At 47.1% G+C, this 17,741-nt stretch overlaps 4 protein-coding genes across 4 annotated transcripts; 3 read left to right on the top strand and 1 right to left on the bottom strand.

Moving 5' to 3' along the window:
• Nucleotides 1-43: 43 nt before the first annotated feature.
• Nucleotides 44-2,244, bottom strand: LAJ45_09708 (uncharacterized protein; the record flags this gene model as incomplete). The annotated part of the gene is made up of 4 exons (XM_046119248.1): nt 44-387; nt 460-744; nt 814-1,471; nt 1,525-2,244. 4 exons carry the CDS (start codon nt 2,242-2,244, stop codon nt 44-46), a joined length of 2,007 nt encoding a protein of 668 aa, XP_045967570.1.
• Nucleotides 2,245-6,818: 4,574 nt separating this feature from the next.
• On the top strand, nt 6,819-7,706 carry LAJ45_09707 (uncharacterized protein; the record flags this gene model as incomplete). The annotated part of the gene is made up of 6 exons (XM_046119247.1): nt 6,819-6,853; nt 6,913-7,179; nt 7,324-7,404; nt 7,479-7,497; nt 7,545-7,639; nt 7,700-7,706. The coding sequence occupies 6 exons, from the start codon at nt 6,819-6,821 to the stop codon at nt 7,704-7,706; spliced, it is 504 nt and encodes a 167-aa protein (XP_045967569.1).
• Nucleotides 7,707-9,170: 1,464 nt separating this feature from the next.
• On the top strand, nt 9,171-9,601 carry LAJ45_09706 (uncharacterized protein; the record flags this gene model as incomplete). The annotated part of the gene is made up of 4 exons (XM_046119246.1): nt 9,171-9,173; nt 9,245-9,271; nt 9,325-9,496; nt 9,552-9,601. 4 exons carry the CDS (start codon nt 9,171-9,173, stop codon nt 9,599-9,601), a joined length of 252 nt encoding a protein of 83 aa, XP_045967568.1.
• A 697-nt stretch (nt 9,602-10,298) lies between these two features.
• On the top strand, nt 10,299-12,377 carry LAJ45_09705 (uncharacterized protein; the record flags this gene model as incomplete). Its single annotated transcript, XM_046119245.1, has 4 exons — nt 10,299-10,310; nt 10,542-11,513; nt 11,569-12,108; nt 12,165-12,377. 4 exons carry the CDS (start codon nt 10,299-10,301, stop codon nt 12,375-12,377), a joined length of 1,737 nt encoding a protein of 578 aa, XP_045967567.1.
• Nucleotides 12,378-17,741: the final 5,364 nt, after the last annotated feature.

The raw sequence follows: 17,741 nt of genomic DNA, 5'->3' as shown, positions 1-17,741 counted from the left end.
ATAAAAAGCAAAGAAAAGTGCACAGCAAACAGCAAACCTCAAATCACTCCACCAAGATCTTCTTCTTCTTGGTCTTGCTCTTCAGTTTTCCCAAAACCCCTACTCCACCTCCAGCAGCGGCTTTCCTCGCAGCGGCGGCTGCCTGTCGCCCCCGCCTCGTCCCTGCTTCATCCTCAGAGATGCACCCATCAGCTCCAATTCCTGCATCTTTGCATCTTTGGCACGGTCGTGCTCTGTCACAGCCCTTCTTCGATTTCCGACAGCGTTGGCATCGAGGCTTCATTGACGGCTCGTCGGGTCCGAGGTGGTGCTGGTTTGACCGATCATCCACTGGGGTCGCTGTCTGCTGACCGTATAGCGAGGTGGGCGTAGTGAGGGTGAGTGTAACTGTGTTGACATTGCCTGAGTTCGAGCGCGATTTGGCATTTCCATTAGAAGAAGAGGCAACGGATGGCTTACGGCTAGATGGTGGAGACGCAGGAGAGATAGGCCACTGTGCCTCTGGCAAGGGTCTAGGCTTCTTGAGCCCATTCGTCTGCAATGTGGGTTGATTCTTGCGCTTAGTCGCTCTAACGAAGCCCTTGGGTAGAGCAGGCTTGGTCTTTTGACTGATTCCCGCATTGCTTGGCGGCGCCGAAGGGGCTGAGGGTGCGGCTGATAGCTTTCTTCCACGAACTGTCTTCATCAATGGAACATCATCCAAATCTTCATCATAATCAGCATCATCATCTTCTTCCTCCTCCTCTTTGCCAATGTAAGTTTCATCAGCATCATCATCAAGTAAGTCCTCATATTCTTCTTCCTCCTCGGCACCAATTGCATAGGGTCGATGTGATTCAACCCTTGGTGGGTCATCCCTGTATGAGTATAGCTGCTGTGTGTGTGTGTGTGGAGATGGTATTGGTGGAGATGGCAAGTCTTCGTTATCGCTCGGTTCGGTGGTGTCGAAGCTCGGTAGGATCTCGTCTAAACTTTTGAACTTCATCTTATCCCTTGAATATGAGATCGGGCTGTTCGGCAGCCCACTGTTTAGTGGGTCGGGTAGCTCAGTGGTGTCGCTTCGTCCATCGTCACCGTACTCGCCTCCGCCCGAGGAGAATCCCTCTTCCTCCTCTTCTTCGTAGTTATCCTCTCGTGTTGAAGTTGTTACGGAGCAATTCTCGATCCTATTACCACCAAGTCGCATAAGTTGTACAGCAACTTCTTCATCTGAGATACACGATGCAATTGTAGGCGCAGGTGTGGGGAAAGTGCCGTTTCCGCCCGTTCGCGACTGTGGCCAGGGGTTCTGCACTTGAGCACTGTTGCTAGGGTAGCTACCGTAGGTAGATGGGGGAGTGGGATGGGGATAACCATAATTTCGATGCGTGTATGGAGTTGTGATTTCTCCAGCTGGACGTGTGGGACTAGCAGACGAAGCACTTGAACCATCATTCCTGGGCAAAGCTGTAGGGGGGTATAGCGGAAGCTCCTGTATAACACTTAGCAAGATTGATAGTACAGGCAGAGTCGGGTAATATTCACGTCTGACGAGAACTTTGGCCTTTTCCTTCTTGAGCCTTCAAGGATATTATCAAGACTGATTTCTGCACTTGCAAGAGGTTCAAGTCTGTTCCTCTGTTCCTCCTCGTAGGTCATGAATCCCAACGGCGCTATGGATACACCTGGTAAATGAGCTGGCGCATAAGAGTCAAAGCGCTCCTGTTTATACTCCCAATTGTGACTAGAAGCCGGACGTTTGAGGGCCTTTGAGCGACCGCCAGTGCTGGCGCTACGTCTTCCTCGGGCAGCGCTGGGGGAGACACTCCTTGCAGAAGGCTCTAAATTGTTTAATAGCGACGGATGGATTTCATATGAATAACGGTGGGGGGCTTCTTCGACACGGACAAAGACAGTCATGCCATCCTCAAAATTCTCGTGCTGTAGAATCATATACCTTCCTTCGGGGTCTTGAAAACTGAGGGCAGAGTCTTTGTGGGAGGAGAGTGCAAACATGTTCTTGACCGTCGTTGTGATCGATTCCGTTGTGTCATGCGGGAAGATGTGTAGTGTTTTGGGCTCCGATACCCCGCCGCAAATTCTAAAGTGGACACTCTTGCAACTAGAGGCTGGTGACAACGACTTCGGAGGCGTCATGACGGCTGCACTGTTGTGGTAAGGAGTAGTGGCTTCCGGTGCAAAGCTGTTGTAGGTTCGGGATGTTCGAACGACCGGTTCGTTTGACAGGAGAGTGTTGATGTTCATTTTGGCTGAGTGTGGAGGAATGATACGACGGCGATAGAGTGATGCGCCAACCCGTTTGTGTTCCTATATGGATGGCTGATGATGGTAAATATAGCCAGTTAGTCAAAAAATGGATAGTTAAGGGACAAGAACTCGGTGTGATGGATTCTGAGATGCGGGGAGCGAAAGGAGATGGATAAAGAGATGGCGACCAAGAAATTTACATTGGGGGCAGCGGGGGGAAATGAATGGTTAGGAGCGACAGGAAGTTCTCGGAACCACGCGATGGATTCAAGGAAACCAAGCGGGACAGGAACGAGCGGGGATATGACGAGAGAGACACAAGATGGCAAAAGATAAAAGCAGTTTGTAACATACCTTGTATAGATGTGTGATTAACGACTGCGCTCAGCGCTCAAAGCGGGATGATTCTTTCAATCCAGCCTTTGAAGCGCAAAGGATATGGGTGAGGGCAGCGACAGCGAAAGCGATGGTTGAGGGTTCAGGCAATCAAGAGCAAACTCAGGAGGAGAGATGGGAGGGGGTGCTCAGTAAGATAGGATACTGCGCTCACGATGGCGAGGAATGAAGCAGGTGGGTGGTGAGATGCGAGCAAGGGTGAGGAGTGAGGAGAGTGATGAACGGGGGTATTGATGAGGAGATAGAGAGGTGTTAGAGATGATTGTAGTGATGAAAGATTAATTTTGAGAGGTGTTGTAAAGGAGGGCGCAGAGATGGAGGGGAAGGATGAGTTCGAAGGCCGAGTTGTGTTGGTAGTAGAGTGAGAGGAGGGAGTGGGTGTGTGTGTGTGGGTGGTGAGTGTGTAGGAGTGGGTGAGTGGGTGTGTGGGGTGAGTGAGAGAGAGGTGTGTGGAAAGCGGAACTACTGGTTGGGTGGGGATAGGATGATAATGATTATGGATATGAATAGGTCGCTCGCTCTTGGATTGAGTCGGGGGGTAGTGGTTGTGCTAGGGAGCAAAGCTGTGTGCTGGGTGTAGGCGCAAGCAAGCGTGGAATTGCTCTTGGGTTAGGGAACTGACAGAGGATAATAATGGGTAAGGTATGGGAGGTATAGGAGGATGGGAGGTGTGTAGGTGAGTAGGTGTGGTGGGCGGGCAGGGCAGTTGGGGTAAGTGTGCGGAAAGTCAAACGAAAGGGCGAGGAGCGGAACAAGCTAGGAACAGAGACAAGTCCGACAGAGATGTGGGAAATGGTGAGAATGCGATTAAAGTAAGTGGGCGAAGAGGAAAACCAAGCTCTCTGCCGTTTCGTCGTCGTTCGTGCTCGTCCTCCTCGTCGGCGTCGTGATAGTGTATAGCTTTCAAAGGTTGGTGGTACCCAATACCTGTAATGGTGGGCGGCGTAAAGGTAGGTGTGTCTGTCTCTCGCTCGCTCTCTCTCTAGCTCTCGCTATCTCCTACTCTTGCTACCTGCTCGTTCTGCCTGCTGACTGGTCAAGAGGCCTTGTCTAGCTAGTGGATTATGGAATTATGGTCGCTGAAGGTGCTACTGGCGCTACTGTAATTCCTGTCTGTTCTTTCCTTCGACTTCTTGATCTATGATAGCTGCTAATACTGCTCCTGTGTGCTCTCCTTCCTACCGCTTGTCCTGGACCTGGTGCGCGAGTAGTACTCTGGTATGGTTATGGTGTGTGTGTGTGTATGGATGGGTATGTATGTGTGTGTGTTGCAGCAGAAGCAGCAGCGCAGAAAGCAAGCAAGCAGCAAGCGTACGTCCAACTAACTGTAACAACGCAGACCTCTAGAAAGCGGAGCTTGGGATATGAAAGCCAGTTCCCAGATACCCTACATACAGTAGATACATGCCATACATGAAAACCCTCCCCCCCTCCAAGACTCTCCGGCGCTCTGTGCTCAACTTGAGGGAACGTGCGAACTGAAGTGGCCAGGCTAGTCCAAAGTCGGAATTAGGAAGAGGTTCGACGGGGGGCCGCGCTTCCCTTCCTTCCAACCAACTGAGATTACCTACACATTTCAACGCTTGCGAGTTACAAGCCAAGGGTGGGCACTCTACATGGACAGCATTCGATTGTCCTTTCTGCCTACTGCGGTACTTTACTCTCATATAAAGTGCCATACATGATATATGTGTGTAGGTACATTATGTGATTTCTACCCCTCTGATATTACTTCCTGCTTGCTCTCACTACGAGTCGCAACTGTCTAAATAGAGGGAAGCAGAGAGCGACGGTGTGTTTCTATCCCGAAAAAGGTGGTGGACCCGGCCGTGGATCGCCGCCCGCCGTTGCAACATGCACTGATTGGCACAGACACGATACGATATCCTTCCTTCAAGATGCCTCCTCCACTCGCTCGCTAACGAATCGCCAGCGGGATGCGATGCGGATGAGAGTAGCTAGAACGGGTTCAAGATGGTGAGTGGTGGGAGCGCTCCCTCGGCGCAGAGGAGGGGGGGGGGGGGAGGATTGTTTGGGGTAATCATCATACAGAGATACCTTTCCTCCTCTTCTTGACTTTCCCTACAGCGCCGCGATCGCCTTAAAAAAGTGAATCCGTGAATGGATGCGCGATGAGTAGTTCAAAAATGAAAACGTCTCAAAAAATGAAATAAAAAGGTCGGGGAAAAGACGAACAAACAAAGAGCGTAAAACACGGGGATCGCTTGCGTCGAGGATCGGGCGATGTAAGAAGCAGAACGAGTATGCAGTTTGTCAGTTTGCCCGCAGCTCCTCCTCCTCCCCAACAAGCAAGAAGCAAGAAGAGAAGCCGAAGCCGATATCCTGTGCCCTGGACGAGGGAAAATCTGCGAAAATAAAGTGCGACGGGTTTCTCGGAGAGGATTAAAGGGATTTATGGTTATGGTAAATACTTGCTCGAGTTAACAAGATATGGAAATTGCGAATAGAACCGGATAGGGCAGGGCTGGAGATGCTTCCGTTGCTATCTTTTTTGGAAAATGGCGACTCGTCATTCGCAAAATTTGGTATGGAGCACATGCGAAGGAAATCCTTTCCCCCGATAAGAAGTGGAAGGGTTGTTTGTAAACTTAGGAAGCAGACTGGGGGAGGGATGGGTGTGAAAACAAAACAGTAAACATTCACACAACAGCTATACTAGTAGTACATCCACCACGGCTATCGTCGGCGGCGTCATAGATAGAGTAGCACCCACGAAACGTAAAGGATATAAATAGTGCCGCGGGGGGAATGAAGACAGTGAAGTTGCTATCTGGCTGCGCGCGACCGGGCGACACAGCCAACGGCGCCTCACGAAGCGCTCTTTCAACCCTAGGATTTCGCATTAATCCAGGCAAAAAACAGAACGACGTCAGAATCAAAGAAATAAGCTACTGGAAAAGAACGAACGAATAGGATGGAGACAAGAAAGGGCAGAGCGCCTGGCGAACCGTTTGGTTAATAACAAGGGCGAATAATAACAATAGCGATCAGAGTCGCTCAAGTCTCGTGACGACGCGTAAAGTGGTTTTCCGTGACGTGCCTAGCGGTCGGCCAAGGAAAATTAGACAGTTGGGCGGGAGGGCGCGGGACGACGCGTTGGCAGGCATCCAGTTCTGAGACAATGCGACCATTCTGGATGTGGCAGTCCCAATCCCGACTCCATGGAGGACCACGGGGGATGAAGTGGGATGTGGAAATGGCGCAAATCATTTGGGATAAACACCGTCTAAAGACGCCGCAAAATGGCCATAGATTTTGGGAGCTTGTTTTCACTCGCTTTTCATCTTTCCCAATCCTTGACACTCGTACTCGCGTTTTTCTTGTAGTTAGCCGCGGTCGTGAGAATGTTCTAGATTTGAATTTCCCGAGGGTCATTGCGTCACGTCACATGGTATGAGGCCGGGTAACAGGCCAAACAGCACCTCATTACGGCAACCGCCGCTGCTCGGAAACCAAACGAAAACAACTGGACGGAGAGAGGGAGTTTAAAGGGATTTGCTCTCCCTTCAAACTTTTGGGGAGCTACATATCGCAAAACGATAGTCAATCGACACACAGAGATGCCTACAGAATCTTAGTGGTTAAATAAAAATAAAATGAATAATGAGGGAGGTAAGCTCCTGGTTAACAGTGCAAAACGTCGGGTAGAAGGGAAGGGAGGGGTGGTGGCTGTGGGGATACGCATCCAGTCTAGCTTCACAAACCGCACCTGGTGATGCTTCTGCTTGCTTCTGCTTCTGTTCTGCGATGGGTTCAGCGACGGGTTCAGGCCGTTTTCTTGATGACCCAGCGATCTGTCACTCCTCAACCTGTCACAACCCGGGTCACTGATCCCCGGACCCTGGGCCCTTTTACATTGGGGGATTTAGGATCGCAAGGTACATGTATGTATAAATTACCTCGAGAAAATTCATAGAAGCCTTCGGACCCCCCTCCGATATTCTTATCTCTTTCTAGAACAATTTACAGTCATACTGTTTCCCTCTCTTACCCTTGTTTTTCGAGTTCGTGATCATTCTCTTTCATATCCCCAGTGTTGGCAAACCACGCTCCTCCCCTGGCTTGCGACCCGTGATCATCAAAAAGATAGTTGCGACCACCCCGGTGATACCAACAAGAAAGAATGGCCCGCGCGAGGCTCGGTAAAGGCAGATATGGGCAAATGCGATGGAGAATTTCCCTCAGAAGAGTAGGCAATCCCGGATCTCTTTTTCGCCCCACACCCACGTTTCTTCTAATATGTCTCAGAGTACATAGACCACCTGTCCCACCAGTTTCCTTCCACGAAATCTCCCATTTGTGGTGGCTGAGCGCTCCTTCTCGAATCTTACCCCATCACGAAATGTTCACCGCCAGATTCAAACGAAAAACAATCAGCTTCCCCATCATCAAAGCACCTCGATTCAATTTCCCACGCTGGAGCAGTTTATTTTTGGCCGTGTCAACGGGTTCCATAGACTCCGATTGCCTTCCGGAGGTTGCTGCAATTTTAACCGCAAAGTTATTCATTCCGGAGTACCCGCTTGTCCCCCCACCAGCTTAAAGTGCGTCATGGTCGGCTGTATCACTTACAGGAAGTGCAATCGTGTTGGATGTTTGGTCCCCAATCACCTCGATTTCTCGATAAGTTTCGCAGGTTACGGTGGGGAGTTTCGGCAGGCTATCTGAGAGCTCGTTTACGAAAAGCCTCTCGGCCGGGGTGGGCGAGCAGTACAAGTATGCGCAGGGCTGCTCTTACAAGTGAGCGGTTTTTGGAGCCCAGTTTGCGGCTACTGTTGAGAGAGCTTTCCTTCTGATGGCTGCTGGCAACAAAGGTGTTTAGGATGGAATTGCGTGTGTTTGCCCCTATACTTTCTTCCCGGAACATTCGAAAGGCCCAGTTCGTTTCATGGCTGTGGTCTAGTTCACGCAAGAAGCACACCATTGGTCTGAGGAATAGCGAGACTCATGTTCAGGGGCCCATTCCAGGCACAGTGTACTCATACTGCCTACATACAAGATACCACGGAACTATGTTCTGATAGGGGTTGTTTAGGGCGTGATTTGCCTCCTATATAAGAATCACCGCCCATCAGTTATGAGCTGCGATCCTGACCACGTCCATGGATACATTTCTGGGGAAACTTTTTGCGCGGAATTGCTGGTGATATACTTTGCAGGATATATAGGGCGCGATCAGACGCCGGATATGATAAGTCGTCGAATATGTCTGGTTTCAAGGGACTTTGGCTGGGCAAAACAAATCATTTTGTGGTGCTAAGTTTAGTTCCACCAAATGGCTTTATTCGCCGCCTGATTTGACTTCGATGCCCAGGATCTTTTCAGAACGTTCGGTGAAACGGCATTATTTATCTAGAAAGCGGGATGCCTAAGGCCAAGGCGGCCGAATATAAGCGGTAGCTTCTCCATAGTTGATAGTTGGCCCATAGCCTTCGTTGCATGAGCAGGAGCTTTCACATAACGCGATACAAGACGTCGACTAATGTCTTCTTGATAACAGTCGCTGAGGGGTCAATAGCTTTAGGTCGCGATCGCACGATTCATAGAGCGCCATTCCACTCGACAATTTTACTCTTGTTCGCAATCCAAGCTTTTTTTTTGCGCGAGCATTTAACTTCGATGCAAAGCGCAGACAAGACGCCGGCAATTTTCATTACTTTGATGTCGAGCCAGCCCTTGCGTCGTCCCTGCGTTACTGCTTCGGCATCAGGAGGGTAGGGTAATCGGTGTTACACCTGGGCATCCTAAGTATAATTTGCTTTCGTCGCAGTGATTAGAAGGCCAAATCCCTCACTGCCCGCCCGGCGCATTTCTTTGGGTATATAGAGCTCGAGATTAGGAGAGGTACTAAATATATCAATTAAGGATCCTTAATACCCATTCCAGCAATCGGCCTGGTACAATGGTTAGTGTCTGTTGAATTGCGACCCCAAACCCCTCCTCATGTGGCGATACCCCGCCGACCGTCATTTAGAGTGTGCCCTTAGCATAGATAGAGAGCCGCTGTACATCGATCAAGCAACTGAAATTGACCTTGTATCTTACATTGAACAACCATAGAGATGGACAGCATTGAGCCGGGTGATAGTTTGTGTCTCATCACGGCGACTTATGAACGAGCACATGACTTTTTCGGCGGGGCGCTTGTTTGGCGAAAGTTAATTGATAAAAGGTTTGATAGGACCGTCTCATTCCAGATTGGTGAGAGACACCGTAGGAGTAAACCAAAGATAGGACGGAAACAACTCTTGGATAGCTAGATATAATGGCCAAGCTGAGTACAAGAGCGCACAGCATCTTGACGTCTGGCACAACATCTTACTAGCTATGGATGTCACCATCTTGTGTCGGATAGGTATCTATGTACCTATCCAGGGCTTCTCCAATAACCAAATCACAGCCTCCATTAGGCCCGAAATTTGCTTCAGCGACAACAGGAGGGGCCATCTCCTCTAACAGGCAGGGATGGTTTTGGGGGGGGGGGGGGGGAGGGGGAACATGGAGCTATGGTCCCAACGGCTTATCTCAGGCTGCCGCGTGGAACCAGAGCACAGGCCTGCTTCTTATCCCGCCACCATAGGGAAACCGTAGAATTTGTGATATAAAGGTACAACCATTCTCGCGCGGTCCTTTAAGTTTGCTCGGTCTAATTTTCTTCAGGATGTCAGTACTGCTGTTGGTGTTCCATCACTTCAAGTTATTGAGATACATATAGGTCAACTCTCCCTGCGTCTCAATTCTAGTGAGAGTTTGCCCTCTCCCCCTCAAGGCAATTCGCAGACCGGTAGATCTGGGGTGATACTTGCTGTCGGCACCCCCTCCATTCTACGAGGTAGTTAGAGGCACTTTCGGATGTATGTACATTGAATGTACTTATGCACAACTAGAGTCATGCCAGGCAGACAAGTCCTGTACATATGTCGTTGTCGTTGCCTAGCATGCAGGCGCCTCTGTCCCGCACTCGAGTTTCAGTGTGGTTGACCGGAATCGACCATGGATAACTTGATGGCGAAATTGGGGATATTAGAGTCGCTGTTAAGAATCAATACGTAGTCGTCATGGAGAGGATCTAGAAAAGATGAAGACTTGCAGGAAACGATTTGTTTAATACTTCGCAGACTGGGTATATCTGGTCATGTGATGTCGTGCGGAGTAACTCCTGGAAACGCGAGCTAGCGACGGCACAGGAGACGCGGCGAGTGGATGGTGTAACATTTGGCTACAATCGGTGGAAGCGCGTCCTAGAAGGGAGCGCACACCCCTTCGTGAACTGACTGGCAGCGGTTGCCTCGACAACAACTGCATACGCGAAAACGGTCCTAAACAACATAGTTCCATGTAGTTAACGTCTTCTTCTCTCCGCATTTCAACTGCATGCTCTTCTTCCTCATCCTTTAGTCAACAATAACATTGGACGGTTATTTCCCATTCGCTTTCTTTTCTCCGTTCCTGACAACCATATATTCGAATAAAACAGGTTCCTACATATCTGTTTATCTTCTTCCCCCCATCCCTTTTTTTTTTCTGCAACAGCGTCGCGCCCCTCCCCCGCTGTTTTTGGCAACTTTACGCCTCTCATTTTCAAAATTCAAAGCGTTATTTTTCCTTTTACATACTAACCTTCAAATAGTGCAATGGACGCTAAAGTGAGTGTGCTCCCCCAAGAATTCTTGTATTCATACTATGAACTCTGTACACTTGGATGTGTTACCAAAATTCAAGACACATTCCATCTTGATACATGCCCACATATATGAGCACCACCACCCCATCCCCCCATTCCACCCTTACTGATCATCGATCTATTATATTCATCACAAACCCCGTGTCCTTGCAATACAACCTCTTCAGCTCCGCTAACCTTACGCGTTAAACAGCCACAACGCCCTCCTCGTGCGATCCGTGTTCGTCAAGACGAGAACGCTATCCGCGCTGGTACCAAGAAATTAACAACCGCCGCCGCCACTGCAGCATTGAAGAGCATGGACTCTCAGAAGGGAGCTGTCGGCCTCAAGGCTGTCCCAAGAAGGACCGCGTTTGGTGATGTTAGTAACACCGTGAAAAACGTTTCGGAGGCCGCAAGGCATATCAAAGGTTCTATCACCATCGATGAGAAGCAAATTATCCAAAAGACTAGTGGTGCGATCTCAAGGCCAGCTCAGAGGAGTGTTAAGAACATCCCCTCCGCAGTCCAGGCTTCCCATGTACCAACTTCCCGAAATGTTCGAAAGCCAGCTGTCTACCAGGATAAGAGACCAAGCCCAATACGGCCTAGCCCTAAGAGGACTAGCCCCCCCAAAGTTTCCAGGGATGCCGTCGCAAAGAAGGAATCTCAATATATTCAGGCAACCCGCCAAAACGGGGCCACCAAGGCAATTTCTCGACCTTTATCAAGCCTTCTCAACTCAAAGCATGGCCTGCCCAAGGACGAGGCGGCTGTCCACTCGGATCAGCACCCCAACCTTTACTCTGGATATATTGACGAGGAAGATGACGATAATAACGGTGTCGAGATTGAGGAATATGAAGAAGATGATTACGCGAGTGATGATAATGAGGAGAGGTTGGAGGGTGGAAAACTTCGCGTCAGGTCTAGGAATGAGGTTATTTCCGATGTTGAGAGTGACGAGGGCGAGGACGATGAGGACTTCACAGCCGCTGTGAGGGGCGATAACACCACCGGTGTTACGTTTCCTTTACCGCTCGTTCCTAGGTGGACGTCACAAGCTAAAAAGGAGCTCCAAGCTGTAGGTCAACAGTTTAGCGCCTATGATGAGGAGGACGAGGGCGACATTTCAATGGTTGCAGAGTATGGGGAAGAGATTTTTGAATATATGCGTGAGCTGGAGGTATGTAACACCAGTGATAAACAGGAGATCACTTGCTAATATTATGTTTCTGCAGATTAAACTATTGCCTAACGCGACTTACATGGATCACCAATCTGAGATCCAATGGTCTATGCGCGCCATTCTCATGGATTGGCTTGTACAGGTCCACACCCGCTTCAACCTTCTCCCAGAGACACTTTTCCTCTGCCAGAATTATGTTGACCGCTTTCTTTCATCGAAAGTTGTCTCCCTTGGTAAGCTGCAACTTGTTGGTGCTACTGCCCTGTTCGTTGCTGCCAAGTATGAGGAAATCAACTGCCCATCTGTGCATGAGATTGTCTACATGGTTGACAACGGCTATACCGCGGAAGAGATATTGAAGGCGGAGAGGTTCATGCTGTCAATGTTGAATTTTGAACTTGGCTGGCCAGGGCCAATGAGTTTTCTTCGTCGCATCAGCAAGGCTGATGATTACGACCTTGAGACGAGGACCCTTGCAAAGTACTTTTTGGAGATTACCATTATGGATGAGAGATTTGTGGGCAGCCCGCCTAGCTTTTTGGCAGCTGGCGCACATTATTTGGCGAGGCACATGTTAAAGAAGGGTGAATGGGTGAGTTTTCTTCCTACATACATTTTGTTTGATCTCCTCGGCTAACCATGATATAGTCACCCGCTCATACCTTTTTCTCCGGTTACACTGCGACCCAATTGGAGCCACTTATCCATACATTGGTTGAGTGTTGCGAGAACCCAAAGACCCACCATGGTGCCGTTTACGAGAAATTTGCCGACAGGCGATACAAGAGGGCTAGTTTGTACGTGCAGAACTGGATTAACAGGGAGAATTCCGAGGGCTCAGAGGGAGAAGTAGAGCAGTAGTCTTTGACTTCTGTTCTTTCTATCCTGCCTTTCCTATTCACTTATCCTAATTCCGGTTTAAACTTCCTTACATCAACACGACGATTATCAACCCTAATTACATCTAATGCGGGGAGTTTTTTTTTTGAAGAAGGATAAGGGGGAAATGTGGGGTAGAGTACAGTACATAGGTCATGCATAGTGGGGTGAGGTTACGCGCATTTGTGCTCTCATCTTTTCTTGGCAGGAGTTGGTTGGTTGTCTGCGATGAGTTTTGTGTTATATCGTTTTCATCTTCACCGAGGGGGCTGTTTGTTTTTGTTTTTTACATTACTAACGTAGAGCAACGATTATGGACGTGGCTAGTGTGCTCAGTGATCAATAGCCACTTATCAACGTTTATATACCTGATATTGCAAATTACGGGCACGTGCTGTAACGCTGTACTGTATTTCTCAACCTCATCTGCAACTGGCATTTTAACATTATTTTTCACTACGCGCACGTTCTGTGCACTTTTTTTTACTAATTCTTATTACGGGACGGATTTCGGAGTCGGATGCGGGGGGAAAAATGGGGTATCTGACGTCAAGAGCGATAGAAGGTTAGGGATGGATTATCTATCATGAGTATACTAATACTCGCGATATGGGGCCGGGTTTCTGTCAACATGGGGGGTATTCTTCTTTAGTGTTTCGCTACCCCTTTTTTCGTTCATAAATTCTTTCTGTCTGTTTCGGATATTATTTGCTTTCTTGGAGTTGGCCTTCTTGCTTCTGTCTTTACAGCTGAGTTATTTGGGGCTTTTGTTTTTATGATTGTCTTTTTGTTTTGGGTTATTGGGATAAATCTGGATTGTAATTGTTGGGTTTCGCTTTTTCTGATACTTCTTATGAGGGTTATGGACTTAATGAGTTATGGCTGGATTATTGAAGTTTTCATTTTTTTATTAAACTTTTTTATTTATTACTTCCCTCTTATCATTTTAACTATAAATGTAAAAAAAAAAAAAATAGAATGCACAATGGCCATTCCATAGATCCGTGAGCGTGATGTTTTGACGTGATGATTGGAGGCGTGTTTGTTTACGCGTCCTAACTCGCCCTACAGCAGCTTCGGTGGTTGTCAACCAACCAATGTTGTGACTGGGATGGTTGTTTACAGGTTTGTTGTGATGATGCCTATTCTGCCTCGTGATGGCAGCGCCTCTTCTCGTTCGGGTGAATGGGATTCGATTGCGGGGTAGCTGCCGCGGGGGTGCGTTTTGGATAGGGAGGACGGCGATGACGCAGTTGTATTCCAGGGTGGTTGGCTAGGTGGGACTACATGTAGTTTGGGTTTGGCCATGGGGTATCACTCGGTGGTGTTTGGTGGCGGGATTTGGGTGTGCGTTTTTTTTTTTTTTTTTTTTTTTAATTCATTAATTGCATGCAACCTTACAGTTATGGCAATGACCCCTGAACTACCCGATCTCTTCCACTTTTTGGGTGTGCGTTTTTTTTTTTTTGGTGCGCGGGGGGTGGTGGTGGCTTTTTGGGTTGATTGAGCTTTAGAATTGCAACTATAAATGTGGATGGATTTATGGTCATGTTTGTCAATGCCTGTGTTTGTGCTAGATCTGAAAATCCAATATCGTTAGACCCATGGAAGTAGTGCCGTTGTTCTAAGTTGCCGATTGGAAAAGTTGTAATCAACATTAAGATAATGATGGATTTCGGACCCGATGATGCGTATGAAGGATATGAAAGGGAATATGGCAAGATTACATATACAGCTGCAGTACTTACGTCCTGATTGTGAGACATACTGTCTAGATCTATTTTTGATAATCAACTAATGCACGCACTTCGTATTAAATTCGGATCACTAGGAGCACAATTGTACGTGCCGAATTAGGTAGAAATGTGAAAGAGTAATCTGGAAACTTCTTCGACATAATAGCGGTGTCTTTTTTTGCGTTATTACTGATGATTATAACTGCATAAAATGGATACCTCGAAGATCTTATTGAAGTATGTTCTATTCAGACACTTAGATAGGGGGGATACTATATCGTATTTTATAATCATACGTGGAAAGGAGGAATAAAGCGGTCATTTTATGAGAAGGACAGAGACCCTGTATCGTGTATCAACATGAAAATTGTCCAATACTGTCAAAGTACGTAACAGTAGTGCGAATATAAACAAATCTCACACTAGTTTACCTACGATAAATAGTAAAGAATGTGGACATCTCAAGTAGAGTGTTTCGGTAACCATGAGCTTCTTATTTTAGTGACATGATAGCGAGTATACTTATGGATAGCTAGAAGTGTCAGATATGGTTTTCTTGGATAATGAATGATCACGATTCATCATCTAGATGTGCGCTTCATGCGCTATTATTTTTACGTCAAAAGACAGAAGTACTGCAATCATATCAGGAATTGCGGTCAATTTACTATTATTATCCTTTGATACTACGAACCTAGTAGTCGCAAAATATATCGTTTGGCGCGGTACATTCTCAGCAGTCTAGTCTGATATTCATGATCAGTAGAGCAGTCGAAGAGTTATGGAATATAAATCTGCATGTGGTTAGTGCGTATAAGGCTTTTGATTAAAGATCAGAATGAGGAAGTATGATCAAAGTCAGAAGGCGCCAAAATAGGCAAAACCGGGCCACTTACTAACCTTTTCAGACTACAGAAATATAGAGGGAAATGATATTGCCCCAATTCGGAGCCTTTTCATCTATATTCAGAATTCAACCTCAGGGCATGTTATTTAATTGCCAATATATTGCCTGTGTCTGTAATATAGAATCCACGCATACGTGGAGTTAATGTATGTTAGATTATAACTGAATAGCACATCCTAGCCCCCTCCCCGTGTACATATATCTCAATATCCATTCGTTTGATAGATTGGGGACAATATAGCATCAGACATTTTTATTTTTATTTTTAGAATGTCTCGATATTCTGATATGACACATGAAACGCTTAACGGAGATCTTATTGAAAATTAAGATTCATTAATGTAGGTAGAGAAGATTTCCACAACGAGTACCCCTGTTATTTCTAATACCGGGAGCTCGGCCAAAATTGGTCGATATAAGAAACGTATGTAGAACATATGTATCTGTAAATGAGATGCTAGTAAGGGACGTGAAGATCGTTGAGCCATGGTTGGTAAATATATTTCTGCTATAGACAATTAAAGGCATATTGGTGTGGTCCGTCTACCTTTCGAGACTGTTCTCTTCTCTTCTCTTTCCTTTTATTGCTTTCGGTGCGTTAATATAGAATTATACCTGGTCATATGGCACGCGCAGAAGGGATAATACTTATTAGGTGAAGTACTTTATGTAGATCAAAAAAACAAACATAGATGTCATCCGGTTAGCTTTGTACATAGTGGTGCATCTGCTGATCCATGAACGGGGGAGTTCCGTCACTCTGTAGGTGCTTTTTCTTTTTCTTTTCTTTTCTTTTTGCGACGTGTGCTCAATTAACGAGCTAGTTCGCTCAGCATTTTCATAAACGACCAAGCACCTAGGGGAGCTAGCAATTTCCTAGAGTATATACTACTGAAAGTACGATTGGGTGTCAGTTTCATATAAGATTTCCTGGAAAAAGACTCACCGTTGGTGGAAGGAAGGTCTTCCAAATCGCGAGGCCGGTCTCGGAACAACCCACTGTCAGGAACCACATGTAGCTTGAAATTTGCACAAATCAGGCGATGTTCTTTGACCATGTGCCTAAAAGATAGCTTTAGAGAGAAGACCGTAATTCGGGACTGGATACTGCAGGACGATCGTCGGGGCAGATAGACGTCAGAAGTGACGTTTACAGTGTTCTTACTAGCGCTGTGTATGAGTTTGGATGTTTGGCGCGCTCCAAGACATTCCCCGCTGCTCGCTTCGGCCAGTGTGCTCCCGCTGTCCTAGGTGGATATCAGCCATTGGGTTGATACTGTAGTCCCTTCAGCTAGGTGAAGGTGAAGGTAAGGGTGTTATGGTAAAGCAACGTTGATAGACGCGTGGTCACAAAGTGAAAACTGTGGCTGCGAGATATGTCCTCATCCCGATTCATACCCCACCGGCTTGTCACTCTATCTCTCTGTCTAGCTATCCCTCAATTCAGGTGAAGCAAGCAAATTAGCATGAGAGCAGCACCAGCTTCATGAACAGCATCATATGTAAAAATATTACGTACTGACGATCACCGGCAGATTTTAGCAGGGTTGCTTCCTGCGTACATCACTCACCCTGTGAATTTGGGTAGGAGCTTGATCTGATACACGCCGAGACAAAAAGGGATACTGAGAGAAGATTGTTGTCTTCGAGTCTGTTATGACAAGCGCTCGAGTTTACGTGACCTTAAGTGTTTTTAGACAACTCGAGGTAGATCATTCTTCAAACCAAACAGCCAGCCTCTACCATGGCCTGTCAAGAGTGCTTTGTGGAGTATTAAGTCACCGTAACCGTTAAACCTCAACCTTTCATTTCTACCCCGCGCGCGTCTCAAATTTGTAACTGCGCAATTACATAACGCATCCTAATAGTGTGAGTAATATACAGTACCGTTGAATTATTGAGCACTGCCCAATTACATATCGTCCCACTGGCAATCCTTCAAAGCCTCTCGACGAATCATAGTAAAGGATAGCCGCGTTTTAAGTTCAGTTAGTCTATCCAACGTTTCTATTGGCTCAAGTCCCTTGTTAAAGTCTCTACTGATAAAGATCTTATCATTCCAGGATGGCCTTGCAAGGAAAATCATAACGTATCACTCATATACCAAGCAAGCATCTGACCTTGCCGATCGCTTGGATCATTATTGGCCACTTTTAGCCTATATGTAAAATGGCTACCATAAAAAAGAGCATCGGGGATCTGTTTTAGCCAGTACTGAGATTAATTGGGATTGGTTTCAGGGTTTGTTACGCATGGAGCCGTTGGACTGCATAGAACCCCCAAAGTACCGTGGAGCTCGACACGGGGGGCTGTCAACCAATCAGGGATGGCATTGCGCTCGGAATCACATGTAGGATGCATTGAGATGGATCTGAGATGAGTTATCGAATGCGGTCCGATTCGGAACATACTACTATCTACGAACTAGGTAGAAGGCTCCAGATACGCAAAAACGGAAGGGATATCAGACGTTCAGGTATCGGCCGTATTAATCAATTAATACGCCCTAGCTTAGCTAGCTCCGCCGAAATGCCTTCAATACTCTCTTCCATGGAGAAATAGGACTCTCACCGCCTCTAGTGTATTTTCGGGGAGCTCCATCAAATATACCGCAGTATGATAACTTTTTTGGAATATTTATCTTATCTAATAAGGCGTCCAGTATGAATTTAACTCCTTTGGTATGTGTCTCGGTACGTTAAA

This window comes from Morchella importuna, assembly GCF_003444635.1.
Source record: "Morchella importuna strain M04M26 chromosome Unknown Morimp01GS038, whole genome shotgun sequence".
NCBI lineage: Eukaryota > Fungi > Ascomycota > Pezizomycetes > Pezizales > Morchellaceae > Morchella > Morchella importuna.
Note: the sequence above shows the minus strand (reverse complement) of the source record. Positions and strands in the feature narration are given on the sequence as shown.